Source organism: Squalius cephalus (assembly GCF_949319135.1).
Source record: "Squalius cephalus genome assembly, chromosome: 4".
In the NCBI taxonomy this organism is placed as follows: Eukaryota; Metazoa; Chordata; class Actinopteri; order Cypriniformes; family Leuciscidae; genus Squalius; species Squalius cephalus.
The window spans coordinates 18,137,576-18,160,918 of NC_137125.1; the positions used below are offsets into that span (position 1 = coordinate 18,137,576).

The 23,343-nt window shown below is 37.5% G+C and overlaps 1 protein-coding gene across 1 annotated transcript in view; it reads left to right on the forward strand.

Annotated features, from left to right (window-relative positions):
* LOC307157317 (NACHT, LRR and PYD domains-containing protein 3-like) overlaps positions 1-22,676 on the forward strand; it is a 42,405-nt gene extending 19,729 nt beyond the window's left edge. The window contains exons 3-9 of the mRNA XM_079869185.1: positions 878-2,743; positions 9,307-9,480; positions 9,944-10,117; positions 13,745-13,918; positions 19,467-19,640; positions 19,715-19,761; positions 19,853-22,676. Coding sequence (XP_079725311.1) covers positions 878-2,743; positions 9,307-9,480; positions 9,944-10,117; positions 13,745-13,918; positions 19,467-19,640; positions 19,715-19,761; positions 19,853-20,379 — 3,136 coding nt within the window. The 3' untranslated portion in view covers positions 20,380-22,676. The remainder of the gene's footprint in view (positions 1-877; positions 2,744-9,306; positions 9,481-9,943; positions 10,118-13,744; positions 13,919-19,466; positions 19,641-19,714; positions 19,762-19,852) is intronic.
* The last annotated feature ends 667 nt before the right edge of the window (positions 22,677-23,343 follow it).

Sequence of the window (23,343 nt, forward strand, 5' to 3'; positions counted from 1 at the left end):
ATGTAGCGAAGTTGAATTCATCTCAAGTAAAAGAAAAAAGAACACAATTTATTACACTAAAAAAAATGCTTGTCCAGCATGCTTTTATAATGCGCCTCCTGCTTCTTGGCCTGCCAATCACAGTTTAACTTGGCCACAGAACAAGTGGCAACCTCCACCAGCTCCTCGTAAGCAGGGGATAGAGGTGTCGGATCATCTAAATCCCCTGCCTTGATGCTCACGATATTCACCTCTCACTCGAGACAGAAGAAGCTGCAAAGTGGGCTCCTGGTTCCCGAGGTGAAAGCACCAATCAGGATTGGGATAGTTGCACACGTGTCACACTGAGGCTTTCCCCATAGTGTTTGAGTTCCCTCAAAAGGTAACTGATATTAGACCAGCATTTACTGGCAGGTTTAACTCTAAATGCAATCAGAAGCAACAGCAGACAGGAGAAGCCTAAGCCTTTCACAATACTCTGCCTATGCTTGTGCCTGTAAATCATTTTCATTTGAATTTAGTTGTTTTTGTTGCTTTGTCTCTCACAACACCCCCCCCCCCCCCCCCCCCCCCCCACACACACACACACACACACACACACGTGTCTTACTGCCCAAACCCACACTCACCAATCAAATCTTGTCCCATGCAACACTCTGTTGTATCAGTTCCTGCAGGAGTGAAGGTCATTAGAATATCATTAATCATCATTTTATAAACACACTGTCACAGTTGAAACAAATATGAAGAGACATTTGTGAGATGTTATTTGAAGAATAAAACTCATTCTTAAAAAAAGTTGTTTATTATATCTCAGCTGGTTTTGTATATGACATATGGCTTTCCTAGAAGGTCTTGCTCTTATTCATTCTTTGTGTTGTTGTTCTTGTTTCTGCAGTGTGAATAGAGATTACCAGATTGAAGACCTGCAGAAGGATTCTCACCAACCAGTAAATAATGAACTACAGAAAGTCAAAGACCTACACAAAACCACCATGCAGAACAGGTATGAGACCTTATTTGAGGGAATCAAACTTGAAGAGAATCAAACCCTCCTGAACAGGATCTACACACAGCTGTACATCATAGAGGGAGAGTGTGAAGAAGTGAACAAAGAACATGAGGTTTTACAGATGGAGAAAACACCCAGATTAAAGAAATCGCATAACACTCAAATCTTCTGCAATGACATTTTTAAATCCTTACCTGAACCAGTATGTGATGAGAAGGACAAAATAAAGGTTGTTCTTACTAAAGGCATTGCTGGAATTGGAAAAACTGTCTCAGTGCAGAAGTTTGTTTTGGACTGGGCAGAGGGAAAAGCCAATCAGGATGTAGATTTCATGTTTGTGCTTCCATTTCGAGATCTGAACTTGATTCGAGATGATCAGTACAGTCTTCACAATCTTCTGGTGGACTTTCATCCTGAACTTAAAGATCTGGACTCAAAGATTTATGAGGAGTGTAAAGTTGTGTTCATCTTTGATGGACTTGATGAAAACAGAATGACACTGATATTTTCAGACATTGAGAAAGTTTCTGATGTGACTGAGGCTTCCTCAGTGAGTCTGTTGATGTCAAACCTCATGAAAGGAGAGCTGATTCCCTCTGCTTTCATCTGGATCACCTCTAGACCAGCAGCAGCCAATCAGATCCCCTCCAAATATATCAACCGTCTCACTGAAATTCAGGGATTCAATGAGCTTCAGAAGGAGGAATATTTCAGGAAGCGAATCAGTGATGAGCACCAAGCCACCAGAATCATTGCACACATTAAAAGAGCAAGAAGCCTCCACATCATGTGCCACATACCAGTCTTCTGCTGGATCTCATCCACTGTGCTTCAGAAGCTCCTGAGAGAAAATCTGAGTGAAGAAATCCCTAAAACTCTGACTGAAATGTACATCCACTTCTTGCTCATTCAGATCAACAAGAAGACTCAGAAGTATAAACAAAGAGATCCTGAGAAACTTCTGCAGTCAAACAGAGAAGTGATTATAAAACTTGCTGAACTGGCTTTCAAACAATTGATGAAGGGCAATGTCATGTTTTATGAGGAAGACCTGAGAGAGAGCGGTATAGACGTCACTGATGCCTCAGTGTATTCTGGGATTTGCACTGAGATCTTTAAGGAGGAATCTGCAATTCATCAGAGGAAAGTCTACTGCTTCATACACCTGAGTGTTCAGGAGTTTCTCTCTGCATTCTATGTGTTTTACTGCCATCTGTTGAAGAACATGGAGCCATTGCAGATGTTTCTGAATGACAAACATGAGAAGTACACATCCACGAAAAACATGTTTGCACTACTATCATCGGCAGTCGATAAAACCCTTCAGACTGAAAATGGACACTTGGATCTTTTTCTGCGGTTCCTGCTGGGTGTCTCACTGGAGTCCAATCAGAAACTCTTACAGGATCTACTGACACACACAGAGACCAGCTCAGAGAGCATTAGAGAAACCACACAGTACATTAAAGATGAAATCAAAGGAAGTTATGGTCTCTCAGCTGACAGATCCATCAATCTGTTCCTCTGTCTGCTGGAAGTGAATGATCAGACTCTGTACAGAGAGATTCAGGAATTTGTGAAATCAGGCACACACTCAGAAAATAAACTTTCTCCTGCTCACTGCTCAGCAATAGCCTACATGCTTCAGATGTTAGAAGAGGTGCTGGATGAGTTTGACCTCATGAAATACAACACATCAGATGAGGGTAGATGGAGACTCATACCTGCAGTGATGAACTGCAGAAAAGCTCTGTGAGTATTCATTCATGGCATCACAAAATAACCTATTTTCTATTTAGTTGTGATTCAAACTAATTAATCTAAAGAACAATAACCCTATATTTATTCATAGAATACAAGTGTGGAAATAATTGCATTTTTTTTTCTATTGTTATTGAAGCGGAAAGGATATAAACAGTTGAAGCACATTAAAGAGTAGACCGTAGAAGCACAGCCATGTGGAAACTGTTTATAATCTCAGAGTCAGAATTTAAAGCACACTATTTTATACACAAAGTATTACTTAGTACATTTGTTTCCCAACCCTGTTTCTGGAGGCACACCAGTGTAATTTGAGTTTAAATGCAACAGTGATGAGAATGACAAGTCTCCAGCTGTTCTGCATCACATACTTTCAGCTCACCTCCATATTCTGACTCTATCTCATGTATTGGGTTACTTTTGGTTAGGGTTTTCAGACAGCTAATGAATCAATCATTAGTGTTTTTAGAGAGCTTCATGTCAAACAGTGTATTAGCTTTGGCAGTTTTTTTAATCCTGGCCCTGGGGACCCACATACTGCACATTTTGTATGTCTTATCTGACACACTCAGTTAAGTTCCCTGACCTAAAGATCTGAACCAGGTATTTTAAAAAGAGACCAAACTTAAGTAAAGTGGAAAGTGCCCCGAAAATGGGACTGGCAGTTAAGAAGTTAAATAATGAAGACATACTATACTCAATTAGAAGGCTCCACAATACTGAGGCTGCATCCTTCCTATATCAGTCCTTCTGAGGATTGTAGGCTTGTGTCCTTCTTAGCATTAAACACTAGAACAGGGCTGTGTAACCACTGTCATTCAGAGTCAGAGACAGCTCAGGGGTGCCCAATTCTGTTCCTGGAGATATACGTCCATTCAAAGTTCAGGTCTAACCCTGATCAAACACAACTAAAGCCAAATATTAAGATCTTCAGTAGTAGTGTGTTTGAACTTTGCAGGTGGGTAGATCTTCAGGAACAGGATTTGGTACATTGTTTAGCTCCAACCCCTGAAGATCTTGGTTAGCTTGTTCATGTGTGCAGGAAAGTGGATCTTGAGGGTCAGAAATCCCAGCTCTGCACTAAAATAGCTGCTTTTCCACGGTCGAACTATGACTAACAACTTGCCTGACTGGGACAAAAGCCTTGGACCGAGGCCAAAATAAGCTGCATTTCCAGTGTTGGGCTAGTAGCCATAGAGCAACATCACACAACCCCTCCATTTCACCAGCACTAGCATATCTGACAAAAAAACTAGATAGATTGCTAAATGAACATGATGGTTGGTCTTTTATTTAAGATAAGACTCCAGCATAGATATTTGACCAATGATTTCTAATAAAAATGCTGCAGTAACAGTCATTTATTATTTTGTCAGGAGTGCACATCAATCATGCTGAAAAAGGAGAACACACACATACTTGCACTACAAAGGGGCTTTCGCACCTGTGGAACCTTTTCATAGTCCCTATAACTAATGGCAGAAATATCCACTTTTTGGTGTATTTGCATTGAAGGAACTGGGAACTATTTTAGTTTTAGGAACGCTTTTTGAGGGAACTAAACTAGCTCCATCTTCAGAGTATGGTCTAACCCAGCATAATATGAACTAACAGTGACGCAAATGTATGTAAGTACTCCACGATGGACATGGAAATCAGCGATAGATGGACCGAGGGCGAAGTCCAGGCACTTCGCAACCTTCATGCAAAGGAGGAAATCCAGCATGAATTTGAAGGGACCAAGCGAAACATGATTATGTATTTCTGCTCAGCTAGCAACATTGGATGTCAATTAGATGGTAAACACTATAATACTTTTTTGTATCCTATGAATTTGAAGGGACCAAGCGAAACATGATTATGTATTTCTGCTCAGCTAGCAACATTGGATGTCAATTAGATGGTAAACACTATAATACTTTTTTGTATCCTATTTACTTTCTTCGTTTAACAGTTATATCTAATACTGTGCAAGATAGGACTGTTAAAAAGATTGTAAATTAATGAAGACGGAGAATAAGCACTGTGTGCTCATGCTGCATTCAAGCCATGCTGTATTACCATAGTCTCAAGATGACAACACATGATGATATATTTGGAGCTGTTCACATCCTCAAACTGGGAATTATGAGTTTCTATGGCACCACTATCAATGCCTTAATGAATCTGCAGAGGTTAGGTGGTAAAGAAGTCATGTGGTACAAGTAGGAGCTCTCAGACAATTCCCATCTTACAAGCTCAAAGCTCATGAACTCTACGAGGATGTGAACGCTTTGTACTAGTTGAAATTACATAATTGCAATAATTTCGACATGGCGTGAATGCACCTTTAGGCTATGGCTAAGCTGTTCTCAGCGCTATCAAAATAAAGTCTGCCGTGCTGTCAAAATTAAAGGCCCGCACAACAACCAGAGCGGCAGGAAGTAAGTGATAGCTAATGTTATTTCAAAGTTCCAACTGACGGTGCAAATGCAACCAGGAAAATGGTTCTAGGGGAACATTTTGTTCTCTGGGGACTGCCCTGGTGGATAGTTCCTATAATTTTGTTACTATAACTACTCTGTGTGAAAGCCACTATAGGCACAGGGAAGAGACAGACGAAACATGAAACCTCCTCCCTACCTGGGTCTCTGTATTGAAAACTGGAAGGCTTGCGTTCTAGTACATAAATCGAAATAGTCAGATTTTACACACAGTATGATCAGCAACACAAAGTCAATTAATCACTACTGCTGGGTAGGGGTGACCCCGAATAGTCAAAGATTCGATGCTTCGATAGGAGGAGCCTGATTCGACTACCGATCTCACGGTCGAATCTTCGCAGAGGTGTTATGAAACGAGGATCATGCCACTTTGGCTATATGAGGGCGCTCAATGTCTGATTTCACATAGAACTACCTGTTTTCTGTCAATACGCTAATATTCAGCCTATTATGATAATGCTGTAGGCCTATATAAAAATGTGCAAAGAAAGAAGCTTTTAACAAATATTTTTTAACGTGTAAATAAATCCAAACACCCCGTGACAGATTTTTAAGTTTCACTTTCAGTCCGTGACCCACAGCGCAACGGCTCTGCGTGACCGACAGAGGAGCGTCTTGGCGGCAAGGATTTAAATCTTTAACAATGTCTGGGATAAGAAAATCTAAAGTGTGGATGTACACCATCAGAAAGGATATTCTCCAAGGCTGGATTTAGCATCAGCAAAACCATGATCGCACTTCTGCCGGCCAACGTTAACAAGTTGGTTTTCCACAGGACATTCTAAAATGCTTAACGTGAAAAAAGCTTTTAAAACGCTTAAAAGGCACTTTAACGTGGCTTAATGCATGTACATACTTTATTAAGAAACCATACTATATGCAGATAAGCAGATGAACCTTTCTTTACATAATTTGATATTTTAATTGAACTACAGGGTGGGCCATTTATATGGATACACCGTAATAACATGGGAATGGTTGGTGATATTAAAGCCCTGTTTGTGGCACATTAGTATATGTGAGGGGGCAAACCCATCTTGAGGAGTTTGCCCCCTCACATATACTAATGTGCCACAAACAGGACTTTAATATCACCATCCATTCCCATGTTATTACGGTGTATTCATATAAATGGCCCACCCTGTATTTAAGGAGATTAAGTCGTTAAACGTTTTTCGAGTTAAGTGTTTTAGAATGTATTTTATCCGCGCGCACAAAAGACTCCAACGGACACAGACAGAGTGAAAAACTGGATTCTTTTCTCTCGATCAGGTAGGGTACAAGTGATTTCAAAACTTTTCAGCCGCTTCTAATTTGATTTTTGGATGCTGTGAACATTTTTAGCTAAAAAGACTGCCACTCCAGTTTAGTATTTATTGTTGTTTCTGCAGTTAAAAAATAAAAACAAAAAATTCTGGCTACTATCGTTATTTTAACCTGTTAAGCTGCAACGCCACTTTTGAAAAATCCCCAGAAATGACATACCCAAACTAAAACAGATACAGTTCATGAACCCTTTGTACTAAAAGCACAAGTATGATCTCGTTTGAAAGCTGACACCTGGCAGTTTATTGTAAATGTAGAATTAATTATTGTCGTAATGACAAAAATTGTTATAAATAGCTTCAAAGTTTTGTAAAGTTATTAGAAATTATTTTTTATGAAACATCCTCATGAAAATAAAATTGAAATTGGCACTGGAGCAATCTAGAAATGCACTACAGCTAAAGCCACATGTCTAAACATTTTATGTTTAAAATCTGAAGATAATAAGCCCAAAACTCTGTATTTAGTTAAATGTTTTTCAAGACCATGTCATGTGACTAACAGTTAGGGCTAGCTAGCATGTTAGCTTAGCACACCATCAATACACGACAATATATGAGATTAAAACCATATTTATGCTCAAAACGTACTTTATAACTCAAGCCGAATGTTTTAAATAATCTTCTGTGATCTAATTTAGCTTCAGATAAAAAAATCAGACAGAAAATATATTATTTGATAGTATTATGCACAATGATGAAGTCTATATAGATTAGCATTACATTATAAATGTAATCTATTATTATAAAAATACCTGGCATGGCTTGAAGAACACAGGCAAATCAGATATCATTGCAATCATGTTTATTGTCTTCAAAACATCTTTTATCTGCATGATTACAGCCGATCTCTGTTGGCTGTGTGTGTGTTCGAGGCTTCCTGGAATGTCACATGATCATGGCTCTTCTTCATGTGCCATATATGGACTATATTACTGTGCATATAGCGCCCTCAGGCTATTGGTATGAATTGAAAACACTGTGAATTAGAATACCAAACGCTCATAAAGATTACATTGACGCATTTGGGTATAAATTCAATAAATATTATTCCTGTCTATAGAAATATGATGTGAATCTAAAAGAATCTATCAATATTTCTCCAAATCTGCACATTTTTGAGCTAAAGCCCTGAGGGACGTTGTTTTGTGTATCGCTGTCATGACGACAGCACAGAGTTTTTTATGAATGGAAGCGACTGACGCGCATAATTCATATTAAAGGTATCGACTCATTTTTTCATTTCATAACTCCTGACACAAATTAAGACATAACTGTCACTATGAGTTTCTCAGAATACAATAGTGGTCAAATACTGAAACTTGAGTCTTATATCTTTTTAATGATGTATAGTTTGTCAAGGTATAACATTAAATCTGATAGTAAATTTGAATTAAATAAATAAAAAACGCTTCAGTGCGCCGACGCACTGGTGAAGCTTAACAGGTTAATCATTTCTTTATTTTAATTTTATTTATTGATCTGTCAGGGTTATCTAATCTAACTATTTGTGGCTTGTGTTTTGAATATATGTTCCCCTGCACTTTAGGCATTTTGCACACATTTGCTCCTCATCTTGTGACTTGATTCTGATTTATTTCGTTTTGTATTTCTATTTATTAGAAAGGTATATTCTGTTCTAATTTTAATTTTGTAAATTAACTTTATTTTTTCCGCGCATCGATGTTGTGCTGTACTTAGAGCCTGCTCGCACAGGTAATTTAGCCGATTTAATTTGATTTGCATGTGAAATGCAAATCCTGTCTACAGTGTGGCCTTTCTGAAGTTATTTGTTATTTCTTAGATTTTTAGATCCAAAATGTTTTTCTATATATTTTTCTATATCTTTGTGTGATTTTCTGTACATCGCGGCTTTGAAATGTTAAAGCCCCGCCCCCATACACATGATTCAACTATTAGTCGACTATAGGCAAGACTTGACGATTCTGATTCGACTATGAAAATCCATAGTCGGGGACACCCCTACTGCTGGGTGACAAAAACTCATAAAGCAAACGTCCAGACAGTTTAAATATGCTTTGTGGGAACACCACCACCACTCCACCTCTGACGACCGTAACTCGCTGCACATGTGCTCTATTAGAAGAGACAGATGGGAGAAGAAAACAAAACAAAACATTAGTAACATTAAATACATAAATGATAACGTTACATTACAACTGATGCAGATAAACTCTGTTCATGTAGTTCATGACCACTCCTCAAGCCCCAGTTGGCCCCAGAAGTGACAGTGGAAATGTGACTGGCCTTTGCATGCACTAGCACACTCGCTTTTTGTCCATGACTGGAAATGTGGCTAATAGGACAAAGGGTGCATGACTGTCTAATACATGTTTTCACTCCCATGGTCATGGCATAAAAATGTTATTAAATATTTATAGTATCCCAGTGGTTTACATTATTTACAGTTTAACATGCTTTTACATCTGAAAACATAATACTTCCAAAATCATTTTCCTTGCATTATGCAATGGAATTGGGTGAGCTCAGTGTCGATTAATTTTCCACTAAATCTTTTTGTGAATTGGAATTTGTGCAAAGGATTGGGAGTTATTTGAGGACATGAAGGATACACTTGATGTGGATGCAGCCTTCAAATTGAGAAGCGCCTAAAATATGCAGTTCTATGGACCCCCAGGACTGAAAGCTTTGTGATCATTAAAAGCACAAAATATTGAAAACATTTTAACATCCCTCTTCTCCTCATTGTTATCCTCTGTAATAGGCTTGTTGGATGTGGTCTCTCTGATCAGTGCTGTGAAAGTTTGTCTTCAGCTCTACAATCATCAAATACCTATTTGAGAGAGCTGGACCTGAGTAACAATGACATCCAAGATTCAGGAGTGAAGCTGCTCTCAGTTGGACTGATAAGTTCACACTGTCAACTGAACATACTAAGGTTTAACCTTCACATTCACTCTTATACATGCACAACCTATGAGCAGTCAATGTATTACTGGCTGATAATTGGGAATATTTGTATTATTATGTCAATACTGGAGTTATTTTACTGTATTGTAACTGCTCTGGTGTATTTGCATGCTCACTACTTAAATATTATCAAATTTTTCAGGTGGCTTCAAGTGTTTCTGCAACGTGTAACCTATATAGTTAAATGTGTGGCCTATCATGTTGTAGCAAATCTATTCTGTGTGGAAAACAGTATCCCTTATAAATCAGATATAAACTGTTATGAACGCTTGGTTATGAATGCTTAATTGCTATGGATACAAAGATTCAAATAGAATAGGATTGATGGCTTGTTGATCGTATAAGACATTTAACAAGGAAGGTATGTGAATATTTAATGACATGTCAATTAATTTTGACATTTTAATTACCGAATCCTTTATTTTGTTCAGACTGGCAGGTTGTCGATTGACTGCTCATTGCTGTGAAAGTTTGTCTTCAGCTCTACAATCATCAAACTCCCCTCTGAGAGAGTTGGACCTGAGTAACAATGACCTGCAGGATTCTGGAGTGAAGCTGCTCTCTACTGGACTGAAGAGTTCATACTGTCAACTGAACATACTGAGGTGTGACTTTCACTTCTTCACTATATACTCAAATATGTGTATGAATAGGTGTTTTGTAGTGATAAAATTTTATTTTAAATCAGCAGCATCTGATAACTGATGAATGTACTATTTGTAAGAAAATAATAGTGTTTTATTTAACCCTTATGCATCAATTAAAAAAAAAAATGTTACACATAGGTTCATAGTGGGCAAAAATGTCCATATCCAATAACTGTCTAAAAATATTATAGATTTATATTTTCTTCCACTTTAACTGATGCCATTTTATTTAACCAGCATCAGTTCTAATCAAAATGACCAAACATTGATTTATTTTCAGAATTGCAACCCTTTAAATGCCTCTTTGTTTACATAATGCCACAGATGTTTTTTTATGGAAAAAAAAGAAAAATAGTGATTATTTTCATTTTACTAAATGCTAAGCAGATTTTTGTGCAATGTGAGATAAAAAAGAAAAAACTATCACTCAATAATGGACAAAAATGTCCTTGTCAAAATAGTGTCAGTTAATATTTTTTTCCACTTTCTGACTTAAGATTTTTTACCAGCATCAATTCTAATCATAATTACCAAACATTCATTAATTTTCAGAGTTTTAACATGTTAAACACCAGTTTCTTTACACAATACCAGTGTTGTTTTTTTTATAAAAATGATAATAATAATTTCCCATATACTAAATGCTGAGCAGGATTTATTTTCTTTAAATATTACAGCCTTGAATATGTTTAACAACAACATTAATTTTAATGCATTCTTTTTTTTTATGCAGTATCAGATAAAAAAAAAAATACCACTCAGGTCCATAAAGGACCAAAATGTCCATGTCAAAACATGGTTTTTATTACTCCTATTATCTCCAAAGTTTTTACGTTTTGATAAAATATTACCTTATATTGCTCTAGAAATAAAGCAAAAATACAAGATCACTTTGAACAAGAACCAGATTTATTGTTCAAAACTCAAGAACACCCAGAACAGAAATAGTAGGCATATGCACAAGTGAGCGAGAGGGAATTCACTCACAGCAGGAGCTGCAGTATGTGATTGGGTGGACTTTGCAGATATGCTTGCCACAATGTGCAGGTGTAGGCAATTGTTTTCTTTTTGTCAGTGCAGAACTTGCATAACTGCCTCTTTTTGGTGTTTGGGTCTCCCTGCTGTTGATCCTTTATCATGGTGGAGGCAGATGGTGGGCGGCGGATCTGCTGTCTCTGTAATATTTATGGTATTACAAACATTTTCCCCAGTTCCTCCAAAAACACCCTCCGTCTGAATGTTTTGCCCTGGTTCCAGATGGTGGGCGGTGGATCTGCTATCTCCGTAATATTTATGGCATTACAAACGTGTTCCCCAGTTCCTCCAAAAACACCCTCCATCTGAATGTTTTGCCTGCCCTGGTTCCAGGAGGGATCCACTGCTGACCACAGTACAAATAAGTTGAAGGAAGAGACATCTACAAGGTTATAGAAGAGAACCACTGGCCATGTTCTTCTCCTACAGCTGTAGGTGCCGACAACCTGCAAAAGAAAAATAAACTAAATATTCTTCTCATTATTCACAAAAATATAACATTGTGTATAGAAATTCAAAAAATACTGATTTATAAAAAGAACTATGCAGTAAGAATAAAAATAAACAAAATATTCTTGTCCTCATCATTCACAAAACTACAAGAAATACTGAATAATAAAAGCATTATGCAGAAAGAATAAATGTGTGTGCAACTGATGCATAATGACACATACCGTGTCCAGGTTGTTGACACCTCCTTTGCAGCGGTTGTAGTCTGTGATGATCACTGGCTTCTTTTTCTCAGTGTCGCTCACAGCCAGCTTGCAGTGCTTGGTGCTAAGGAGCAGCACATTTTACCCTTGTTTGGGTATATAAGACGCCGCTGTGTGCGTCTTAGAGAAAGCAAAGTGGGAGGACATGAGTGATCTATGCCTTGTTTGCATAAGCTATGGGGGAAGCTCTCTTTTTCTTGTGAATCGTACCGACTAGGGCCAGCTTGTCGTGCGTGTAATGTGCAGGTCGTGTCATCCTGTCATCTAACCTCAGGGTGGAGCCTAGGAGGTTGAATTTACGGTGGGACATGGTGGCCTGGAAAATGGAATGTCCATTTTCCACATCCCACAGGCTTCTTGTCAATTCATTTCGGGACCTGTACACGCTGGCTAGAAACAGCAGACTGATGTATGCCTGAATGTCAGTGGAATCGAAATCAATCCAATCTGTCACAGAACGCCTCCCCTGTAAATTGGTGTTTTCCAGAAGAAGCTGAATTATGTCTTCTGTGATGAAGAGGTTGAAGCAAGACTGCACAGTTGCCAGTTGAATCGAAATCAATCCAATCTGTCATAGAATGCCTTGCCTGTAAATTGGTATTCTCCAGAAGAAACTGAATGATGTTTTCAGTGATGAAGAGGTTGAAGCAAGACGGTACAGTTGTGATGCGGGCAGTGGCATGGTGTGTGGGACCCGGGGTCATACCCTTGGCAGGATTGAAGCTCACCGTCCCAGTGTGAGTGGAAGATGAGAATCTACCCATTTTTTTTTTATTCCACTGAGGATCTGCTGTCTCTTTTGTGTCCACACAGTGCTGTCATCAGAGGAACAAGAGCTATCAGAGGGGTAAGACTGCAGCGCAAACTAGACTTCATCCTCTGAAGTCAACTCTTCATCAGTTTCACATGTACCCGGGTGCTCTCTGAGTGGGCACAACTAGCTCCAGAGCTTCCCTTGCTGTGAAACGTATCTTTATCTTACAAACTATGAAATGACAAGGCCCCTCAATTGGGTGGGATTTGTGATTTCCAGTACAATAGATTTTATTTCTTTCACTGTTCTCACACACACACACACACACACACACACACATAAAGTGTTCAATACACACATTCAAACCACACTCTGCAGTATAGTAATACTGACTATTTATTTTAATCAGTCTTTATTTGTATTATATAATAAGCATCAAATAAACGATATAGTTCTTATTCACAGGGATTAAATATTTTTAAATGTAAAGATTGAAAGATTATTGAACAAATAAGTGGCAATATACACTGTGTGTGTAAATCAACATTTAACAAAAGAAGAAGAAAGTAGTATGGCGCTTTTTCTTAGCGTCTGTTTCCATGGTGACTCGTCTATTTGTCGCTCTGTTTAGAATTTCTGGTGTGTTATCCATGAATATAGTCTGAGTTGGATGAACTTACTCTGGATGCATTTTTGGAACCAGCATACCTCGAGTAAGCAAGGTTTGGTTTACTCAACCGAGAGTTCAGGGTATGTTTGATGGTAAGATAACCTTGCTTTCTGGAATACACCCCAGGATTACTAGAAAGCTACGGGCAGGTGAGTTTTACCATGGTTAGAGCTAAACTCTGCAGGAAAGACTCATGAGAGTCAGAGTTGCCCAGCCCTGCTGTAGAATATACAACATTTTTTATTGTTTTTACAGAGCTGTGTGAATGGGGATTGTTCTGACAGCATTGCCGTCTGTACACAATCTGCTAAAGAAAATCTTTTCTGATTTTGGTACATTGTTGTCATGTAAACACCCTATATCTTATCTTTCTGACATTTGTGATGATTAGTTTCTGCTTCATTTTTGTTTAGATTGGCCATCTGTAATCTCACTGGTCAGTGTTGTGAAAGTTTGTCTTCAGTTCTACAATTATTAAACTCTTGTCTGAGAGAGCTGGACCTGAGTAACAATACCTTGATGGATTCAGGAGTGAAGCTGATCTGTTTTGGACTGAAGAGTTCACACTGTCTCCTGAACATACTCAGGTAATTAAGAACAAAGATAAATACTCTGATCAAATTAAATATGTAACTTTATGCTCTTGATTTCATGGGAGCCTGTACCATCACATCATAACCCAGTTGCTTTATTTGCTCTAGTCTTTAAAGGAAGGGTAGGCAGGTTTTTTCTAAAAAAACTTTTTCACAAATTTGTTTAACCTGTTAACCGTTGCCAGTGCGTGGGCGCACTGAAGCGCTTTTTTTTTATATAGTTCAAAGTTACTATCAGATTTTATTTTATACCTTGACAAACTATACATCATTAAAAAGATATAAGACTCAAGTTTCAGTATTTGACCACTATTGTATTCTGAGAAACTTATAGCGACAGTTATTTCTTAATTTGTGTCAGGAGTTATGAAATAAAAAAATGAGTCGATACCTTTAATATGAATTATGCGCGTCAGCCGCTTTCATTCATAAAAAACTCTGTGCTGTCGTTATGAAAGCGATTCACAAAACAACGTCCCTCAGGGCTTTAGCTCAAAAATTTGCAGATTTGGAGAAATATTGATATATTCTCATAGGTTTACATCAGATTTCTATAGACAGGAATAATATTTATTGAATTTATACCCAAATGCGTTGATGTAATCATTATGAGCGCTTGGATACTCTGATACTTTGTTTTCAATTCATACCAATAGCCTGAGGGCGCTATATGCACAATAATAGTCCATATATGGAACATGAAGAAGAGCCATGATCATGTGACATTCCAGGACGTCACTGATACACACAAAGCTACAGAGATCGCGCTGTAACATGCAGATAAAGATGTTTTGAAGACAATAAACATGATTGCAATGATATTTGAGTTACCTGTGTTTTTCAAGCCATGCCAGGTATTTCCATAATAATAGATTATATTTATAATGTAATGCTAATCGATATAGACTTTATCATCGTGCATAAAACTATAAATAATGTTTTCTGTCTGATTTTTTTATCTGAAGCCAAATTAGATCACAGAAGATTATTTAAAATACTCGACTTGCGTTATAAAGTAAGTTTGGAGCACAAACATGGTTTTAATCTCATAAATTGTTGTGTATTGATGGTCTGCTAAGCTAACATGCTAGCTAGCCCTAGGTGCACCTGTCACTAGCAGTTATACTTTTGTTTTTTTTTCTAAATAGGAATGCTTTCTGAAATGTTTCTTTATTCAAGAAATGCATTTGATACAGTTTAAAATGTGAGGTGAACTTTGATAAAAGAAATTAGGAACTGAAACCCTATGAATAGCCTGTGAATAGCCAGTCGTTAGTAACTATAATGCAGACAAAAGAAATGCATATTTAGAGCCATAACCAGGCTGGAGAGGTGTGAATGTGTGCAGGGGGAGACTGAGACTGAATGGGGATCGTTTGCACCACAAAACAATAGAGACAAAATACTGAATAGATGACTTAGATGATGACTAAACATCAGTAGCATTTTAGAGTCAAATCAAAATAAAGTCATTTGACATGGTCTGGAAAAACATTTCACTAAATACAGAGTTTTGGACTTATTATCTTCAGATTTTAAACATAAAATGTTTAGACATGTGGCTTTAGCTGCAGTGCATTTCTAGATTGCTACAGGGCCAACTTCAATTTTATTTTCATGAGGATGTTTCATAAAAATAAATTTCTAATAACTTTACAAAACTTTGAAGCTATTTATAACCATTTTTTTCATTATGACTAATTAATTCTACATTTACAATAAACTGCCAGGTGTCAGCTTTCAAATGAGATCATACTTGTGCTTTTAGTACAAAGGGTTCATGAACTGTATCTGTTTCAGTTTGGGTATGTCATTTCTGGGGATTTTTCAAAAGTGGGGTTGCAGCTTAACAGGTTAAACTGTCTTTATATACCAATACATAATTAAAATGTAAGTACTCTGAAAAGGAGAGTATAAAAAGCAAGTGTCTGTAGTCTTCTCAGGGCTGCAATAAACACAGCTACTTCTTTCCATTCGGAACGAATGAAATGATTGGCTGGGCGTCTGTCACTCTCCCTCGCTACCATGGCTACCACCCCTGCTGCTACAGGAGCTGTCCACATGCGCGCATCCGTTTGACTCGAGGAGGGGAAGAGGCACAGAAGCTAAGAAGGATCACAATTATGGCAGAGAAAGAGCAGTCAAAATTCCCAGTACCTGCATATACAGTCAGCGAAGGCAAAAAAAGGAAGACAGTATTCGAAAAGGCTATGACCAAAAAGTCTTTGGATAAAGCAAGAAGTCAGACGAGGGTCAATATCGGCGTGGCTTTCTAGCGGTGGAGACAACTGAGGGACCTCAAGGGTCATGATAAAGTTAGGTATTTTATTACATGAGATTCTGACAGCGGTGGAGACAACTGAGGGACCTCAAGGGTCATAATGATAAAGTTAGGTATTTTATTACATGAGATTCTGACATGATGTCACTACATGCACTGCACTCCTCTCCACTTGGCGCTTGGGATTTGTAAATATATTATTCCTAGCCTGATTTCTATAACATTTTATTCCAAAAAACATGGCGAATATATTCTGATTTACAGGATAACAAAAGTAGATATCCATAAATCCCTCTGTAATTTTTTTCCCCATCTAAAATTTTAACCTGGCTTTATCCAATACTCAGATTTTGTTTTTTAAAATATATGCAAATTAATGCATATTTAATTAGATATAGCCTAATTTGCATATTTAAACATTAAATTACAGAAAACTTGTAATACATTTTTTTTCTCATCTTAATGTAGGTAATCAACTGGGAAAGTTTCATGGTGATAACTGCTAGTTAAAAATTGTACCCCATTCACCTGTAGTGTCTCGCCTTAAGAAACTGTTTAAAGGGATACTTCACCTCTGGAAAGATGAATGTGTATTTAAATTGAGTCATTTATGTAGTAGAAATGTGAAATTATTTTTTAATTTGGAGCCTTCTAGACTGAGAAAAGCCAGAAAATGTATTTTTGGCTCATGTGGATGAAAGACAAGAACTCCCAGAATGCACTTGCTTCGCTGCTCTACGAGGCCACCCCTAAGCCACGCCTACCAGTTACAGAGCAGTTGTAAACAATAAAGCTAAGCGACAAGTGAGTCTCTGTGACGAGTCTGCCCGGGTTTTTGAGATTGCACAAAATGTCCGGGATTTGGCTTTTGCGTTCTACAGTCACCATTCATCATGTTTACTGTGGCGAGCAGGACGAGGCTGAGGGGCGCGGGAGAACGGCGCGAGGCCGGTGGCGTGATTACTGATGAGCGCTTGTGAGACGCAATGGTCTCGTATCTCTCACGGAGGAGCGGGTATTTTCTTAGCAATGGTAAAACGCACATCAACCGATCACGCCCGCGGCCCTAGCCTCGTCCTGCTCGCCACAGTAAACATGATGAATGGTGACTGTAGAACGCAAAAGCCGGTGGCGTGATTACTGATGAACGCCTGTGAGACTCGTGGGCTGTATCTCTCACGGAGGAGCGTGTATTTTCTTAGCAATGGTAAAACGCACATCAACCGATCACTTGTTTAGCGTTCATGTAAACACTACATTCAGATTCACCAGTCGGAATGAATTCAGTTAGATTGAAACAAAAGGTGTGCATGTAAACAGTGAATGGCGACTGTAGAAAGCAAAAACTGAATCCCGGACATTTTGGACGATCTCGACGGCCAGACATGTCCGGGAAAAAGAGGATGCATGGTAACCCCTACTACTCAGCTTTCTCCACAGAATAAGAACTCGATAGCTTAGCTTCCAAATAAAGATGGCTGACACTGCTTGTACATTCTGTGAGTGAGATCCCACCCTCTATGGGCGGGTTGAAAACATGCGGAACAGCTCTTCCTACTGGCTGTAGTCTTTAGCCTCTGGCCAAAAAATCCTCCGATGACGCAAAATGACGGCAAAATTTTGCGTCATCAGAGGATTTTTTCCAGACAAAAAATACATAAATCTCTCATATCAGGGGGATATGAGGGGGGAAAGCATGGTAATTCGAAAATACTACAGGTTTTCTACTGATACACAGCTTAATGCTAAATCCGGAAGTATCCGTTTAACCTGTTAAGCTGCAACGCCACTTTTGAAAAATCCCCAGAAATGACATACCCAAACTAAAACAGATACAGTTCATGAACCCTTTGTACTAAAAGCACAAGTATGATCTCGTTTGAAAGCTGACACCTGGCAGTTTATTGTAAATGTAGAATTAATTATTGTCGTAATGACAAAAATTGTTATAAATAGCTTCAAAGTTTTGTAAAGTTATTAGAAATTATTTTTAATGAAACATCCTCATGAAAATAAAATTGAAATTGGCACTGGAGCAATCTAGAAATGCACTACAGCTAAAGCCACATGTCTAAACATTTTATGTTTAAAATCTGAAGATAATAAGCCCAAAACTCTGTATTTAGTTAAATGTTTTTCAAGACCATGTCATGTGACTAACAGTTAGGGCTAGCTAGCATGTTAGCTTAGCACACCATCAATACATGACAATATATGAGATTAAAACCATATTTATGCTCAAAACGTACTTTATAACTCAAGCCGAATGTTTTAAATAATCTTCTGTGATCTAATTTAGCTTCAGATAAAAAAATCAGACAGAAAATATATTATTTGATAGTATTATGCACAATGATGAAGTCTATATAGATTAGCATTACATTATAAATATAATCTATTATTATAAAAATACCTGGCATGGCTTGAAGAACACAGGCAAATCAGATATCATTGCAATCATGTTTATTGTCTTCAAAACATCTTTTATCTGCATGATTACAGCCGATCTCTGTTAGCTGTGTGTGTGTTCGAGGCTTCCTGGAATGTCACATGATCATGGCTCTTCTTCATGTGCCATATATGGACTATATTACTGTGCATATAGCGCCCTCAGGCTATTGGTATGAATAGAAACAGAATACCAAACGCTCATAAAGATTACATTGACGCATTTGGATATAAATTCAATAAATATTATTCCTGTCTATAGAAATATGATGTGAATCTAAAAGAATCTATCAATATTTCTCCAAATCTGCACATTTTTGAGCTAAAGCCCTGAGGGACGTTGTTTTGTGTATCGCTGTCATGACGACAGCACAGAGTTTTTTATGAATGGGAGCGGCTGACGCGCATAATTCATATTAAAGGTATCGACTCATTTTTTCATTTCATAACTCCTGACACAAATTAAGACATAACTGTCACTATGAGTTTCTCAGAATACAATAGTGGTCAAATACTGAAACTTGAGTCTTATATCTTTTTAATGATGTATAGTTTGTCAAGGTATAACATTAAATCTGATAGTAATTTTGAATTAAATAAATAAAAAACGCTTCAGTGCGCCGACGCACTGGTGAAGCTTAACAGGTTAACTGTTTTTATACTGCTTGATTGATTTCAGTAAAGAAGCTAAAATCACATGGATTCAAGGAAAGTGTAGCTCCATCTGGAACTAAATTAACCAAACAGGTCGCTGTGATAGTGATGTCGGATTGACAAACTAATGTCATGTGGACTATTGCTGTGTGTTTGTAGATTGTCTGGATGTATGGTGACAGAGGAAGGCTGTGGTTATGTGTCTTCAGCTCTGAGTTCAAATCCCTCACACCTGAGAGAGCTAGATTTGAGCTACAATCACCCAGGGGATTCAGGGGTCAAGCTGCTCTCTAATACAATGAACAATCCAAACTGCACACTGGACAAACTCAAGTAAGTGTGTGTGTGTGTGTGTGTGTGTATTGATTGCATTGGATGTGCAGAATGTGACACTGTGTGTTTCATAGTGTGGATCATGGAGGAGAATTCAGGATTACAGCAGGACTACAAAAATGTATGTCTACAATCACACACTCACTCACTCACACGCGCACACACACACACACACTGTTGTTGTTGTAAACATTTTCTCTTTTTGTGTTCAGATGCCTGTAATCTCACACTGGATCCAAACACAGTAAACACTGAACTTATTATTTCTGATGAAAACAAAAAAGTAACATGTTTGGAAGAGAAACAGTCTTATCCTGACCATCCAGAGAGATTTGATGAGTGTCCTCAGGTTCTGTGTAGAGAGAGTCTTTCTGGACGTTGTTACTGGGAGGCTGAATGGAGAGGAGAGGCTGATATATCAGTGACATATAAAGGAATCAACAGGAAAGGATGGAGTGACTGTCAGTTTGGACTCAATGAATTTTCCTGGAGTCTGAATTGCTCTGATAACAGATTCACTGTCTGGCACGATAAAAAGTCAACTGACATCCGTGTCCCTTCAGGCTCCTTTAAAAGAGTTGGAGTATATGTGGATGTGTCAGCCGGTACTCTGTCCTTCTACAGCCTCTCTGACACACATACACTCACACACTTGCACACATTCACCTCCACGTTTACTCAGTCTCTCTATGCTGGATTTTGGGTTTATCGCTTAAACTCCTCAGTGTCTCTATTATAGTTTGAAAAGCTTTGAGCAAAAACAGAGATGTTGCAAATAAATAAATTAAATAAAAAAATTATAAATCTTTAACACACAAAAACACACTCTGTTTCTCAGATTTATGTAATTATTTTATTTTAAATGTAACATGTATCAAAAATGGCTAACCATTCAATGTAAAATTCTGATGCAGTGCTCCTAACAGCATAATATCTGTAAATATGAAAATATTAAAGTACTGGAAAATTATGAGTAGAACCAGAAAATATGAACATTGATTTTAAAGTACCGTTACTTGTTTATAAATCACTCAATGGCCTAGGACCAGATATGCTCATTGAATATAAACCTAACAGATCACTCAGATCTTTAGGATCAAGTCACTGAGTGAACCATTCTGAAGTGGTATTTCTAAAAGCACGATGAATTCGCTTTAAGCTATTATGCCAGCTGCAGCTGGAAGCAGATTCCTTGTTATTTTTATTTCTTATTCATTATTTTTATTTCTTATGCATCTGTCGTGATTATTTTAATCTATGTAAAGCACTTAACAGTAAAGTAACCTTTGTGTAAAGTTACCTTTGTGCATGAAATTAATATTTTATTAATTGATTCGTTTAAATTAAGAAAATGCTTGTACTTGTATAACATCTTATTTAAGTTTTGTAATGCTGTATTATTTACCATTGTTACATATGTTGTTGTTGTTGTTGTTGTTGAAGTGGTCTGATGGAAATGTTGTTTTAAAACAGAAGTTGTTTTAAAGTGGTTGTTCGCGTCTGATCACATTTGTCACTTTTACAGCTTTACCGGTTTACATAAATATTTGTTAAACAGGACTAGCAAACCTCTCCAGGCAGTGACAGTGACAAAAAATAAAACACCTCAACGTGTCCCTTTACAGTTTTCTTCAGATTTAACATAGAAACTATTTACAAAAGAGGGGGGAGGTAATCTCATCACTCAAATTTTAGGTTTATACCAGCATCTGGTTATTGCTTTGTTGCTTGATGTAAGAATTATTCTAAACATGTATTTGTTCCTCCTTTCCCAGGAGACCATCGGCACAATTCCCAAATAAAGTGTCTCAAATCTGCAATCAACTGAGGTGCCTAGAATCTTTTCTAGTATACTGTGTATATCTTTTCCAAAATCCTCTGATGTTAGGGCAATCCCAAAATATGTGAAAGTTGTTGGCATCCTGAGAACCACACTGTCTCCAACAATTTGCGCTACCTGAAAATTAGTTTTTCTGTATTGGAGTAATAAAAAACTGATAATATTTCTACAGCAAAATTCTCTCCAGTATAAGGAGCGGGAAGTTGCCCATTGTTGTTTGCATATTTTCTTCCCAATCCTCAATTGTTATTACCAAACTGCTTTCCTTTTCCCATCTCTCCTTAATATATAGGGATGAATCTCCTTGTAAATATGTCAATGCTTTATATAATTTAGTCGTCCCCATTGGTTGAGCATTATACGCTGAGGTGATTATTTTAACTAAAGCAATCTTATTTGGATCTTCGTCAGGCGCTTTTTTAATTTTCTGATAGAAATGTTGTCGCAGTTTAAGTTATCTGAAGATGTCCTTAGATTCTAAATTGAATCTTTCTTTCAAGGACTGAAAATCTAATAATTGACCATTGTCCATTATTGAACAATAGGCTGTTATCCCTTTCCAATTTGAAACGAGTGTCTAATGTAGTTGCTTTAAAGTCTGAGTTATATGTACTCCATTTCAGTATTCTCACACAAATCTTTATTTTATACTCCTTAATAATCTCGAGCCAAATTTTCTAAGTTACCTTAATACATTGATTTTTGTCTTGCTGGCTTTCAAGCTGAGAACTTGTGTAGATTTTGCCAAAGCAAAGATGACATACAGACAAGAGATGCTAGTTGTTTTCAGCTTCGAACCATTGAACAAAACAACTCCATTACAGATAAACTGAGAGACCACCATGAGCTACAGAGTAGACTTGGTGTAAAAAAAAGAATGTGTCCTCAGTAAGCACCTTTCTTTCTAGCACCCAATAACTGGGTTCCCACCAGATGTCCTACATGACACATTGGAGGGAATTCTCCCATTTGAGTTATCAATTTGCTTGAACTAATCTCAAAGGGACATTTTTACTCTTCTTACTCTGAACAACTGTATTAACCCTCTATTACCTCGCTTTTTTTCTTATCAGTGCGAAAGAGACTCAAATAACTTTTTTGAAATACAGGCAAGTATTTTACATCATTCAAAACTGTTAAATGTCTTTTTTTATTTGTGTACAATCATAATAAAAACAAAATGTTGTGTTTTTCGTAAAATAAAGAAAATAAATATGATGCGCGTTCTGCCGTCTCTCTCAATTTGAGGTTCATTCTGAAATGTGAATGAAAATGTAACTCAGCAAATGTTTGGCACAGAGACATGTCTTTACAAAGCTTGAAGTCTGTTTTTAAATTATGTAAATTATATAAGAAACAAATATTCTCTGCTTAAGTAATCCATATGAAAGCAACGAGATGTACAGTTTCTCAAGCGTGTTCTAATTACCTCTAATGTGACCACACCCACGCACACATGAGCAAGTCATGCAAATCGTCCACGTGAAGGAACGCACACCTGTAAACACCCTCATCACCTCACAACAAATCATTAGACTTCATCAGTCCTCTGATTTTCATCGAGTTTGGTTGTGTCTATGCTGTGCCATGGATTTACCTCAGAAGAATTAGAAGAACGCGATTTGAAGATAAGAAAGATGTTTTAAGGTAATAAATTCCCACTCATAATAGTAAGTGTGTTATTGTTGCATAAACTTCACATTGTAGCTACTAGTTAAACTGGTGCCAGACTAAAATGTATGAAATAGACAGAAACATGTTGAAATATGAACCATAGACAGGTAGGCAACCTTTCAATGCTAAATGTATATACATGTACGACACGAGGATGTTTTTATGTTCGATATTAAAACAGCATGATAT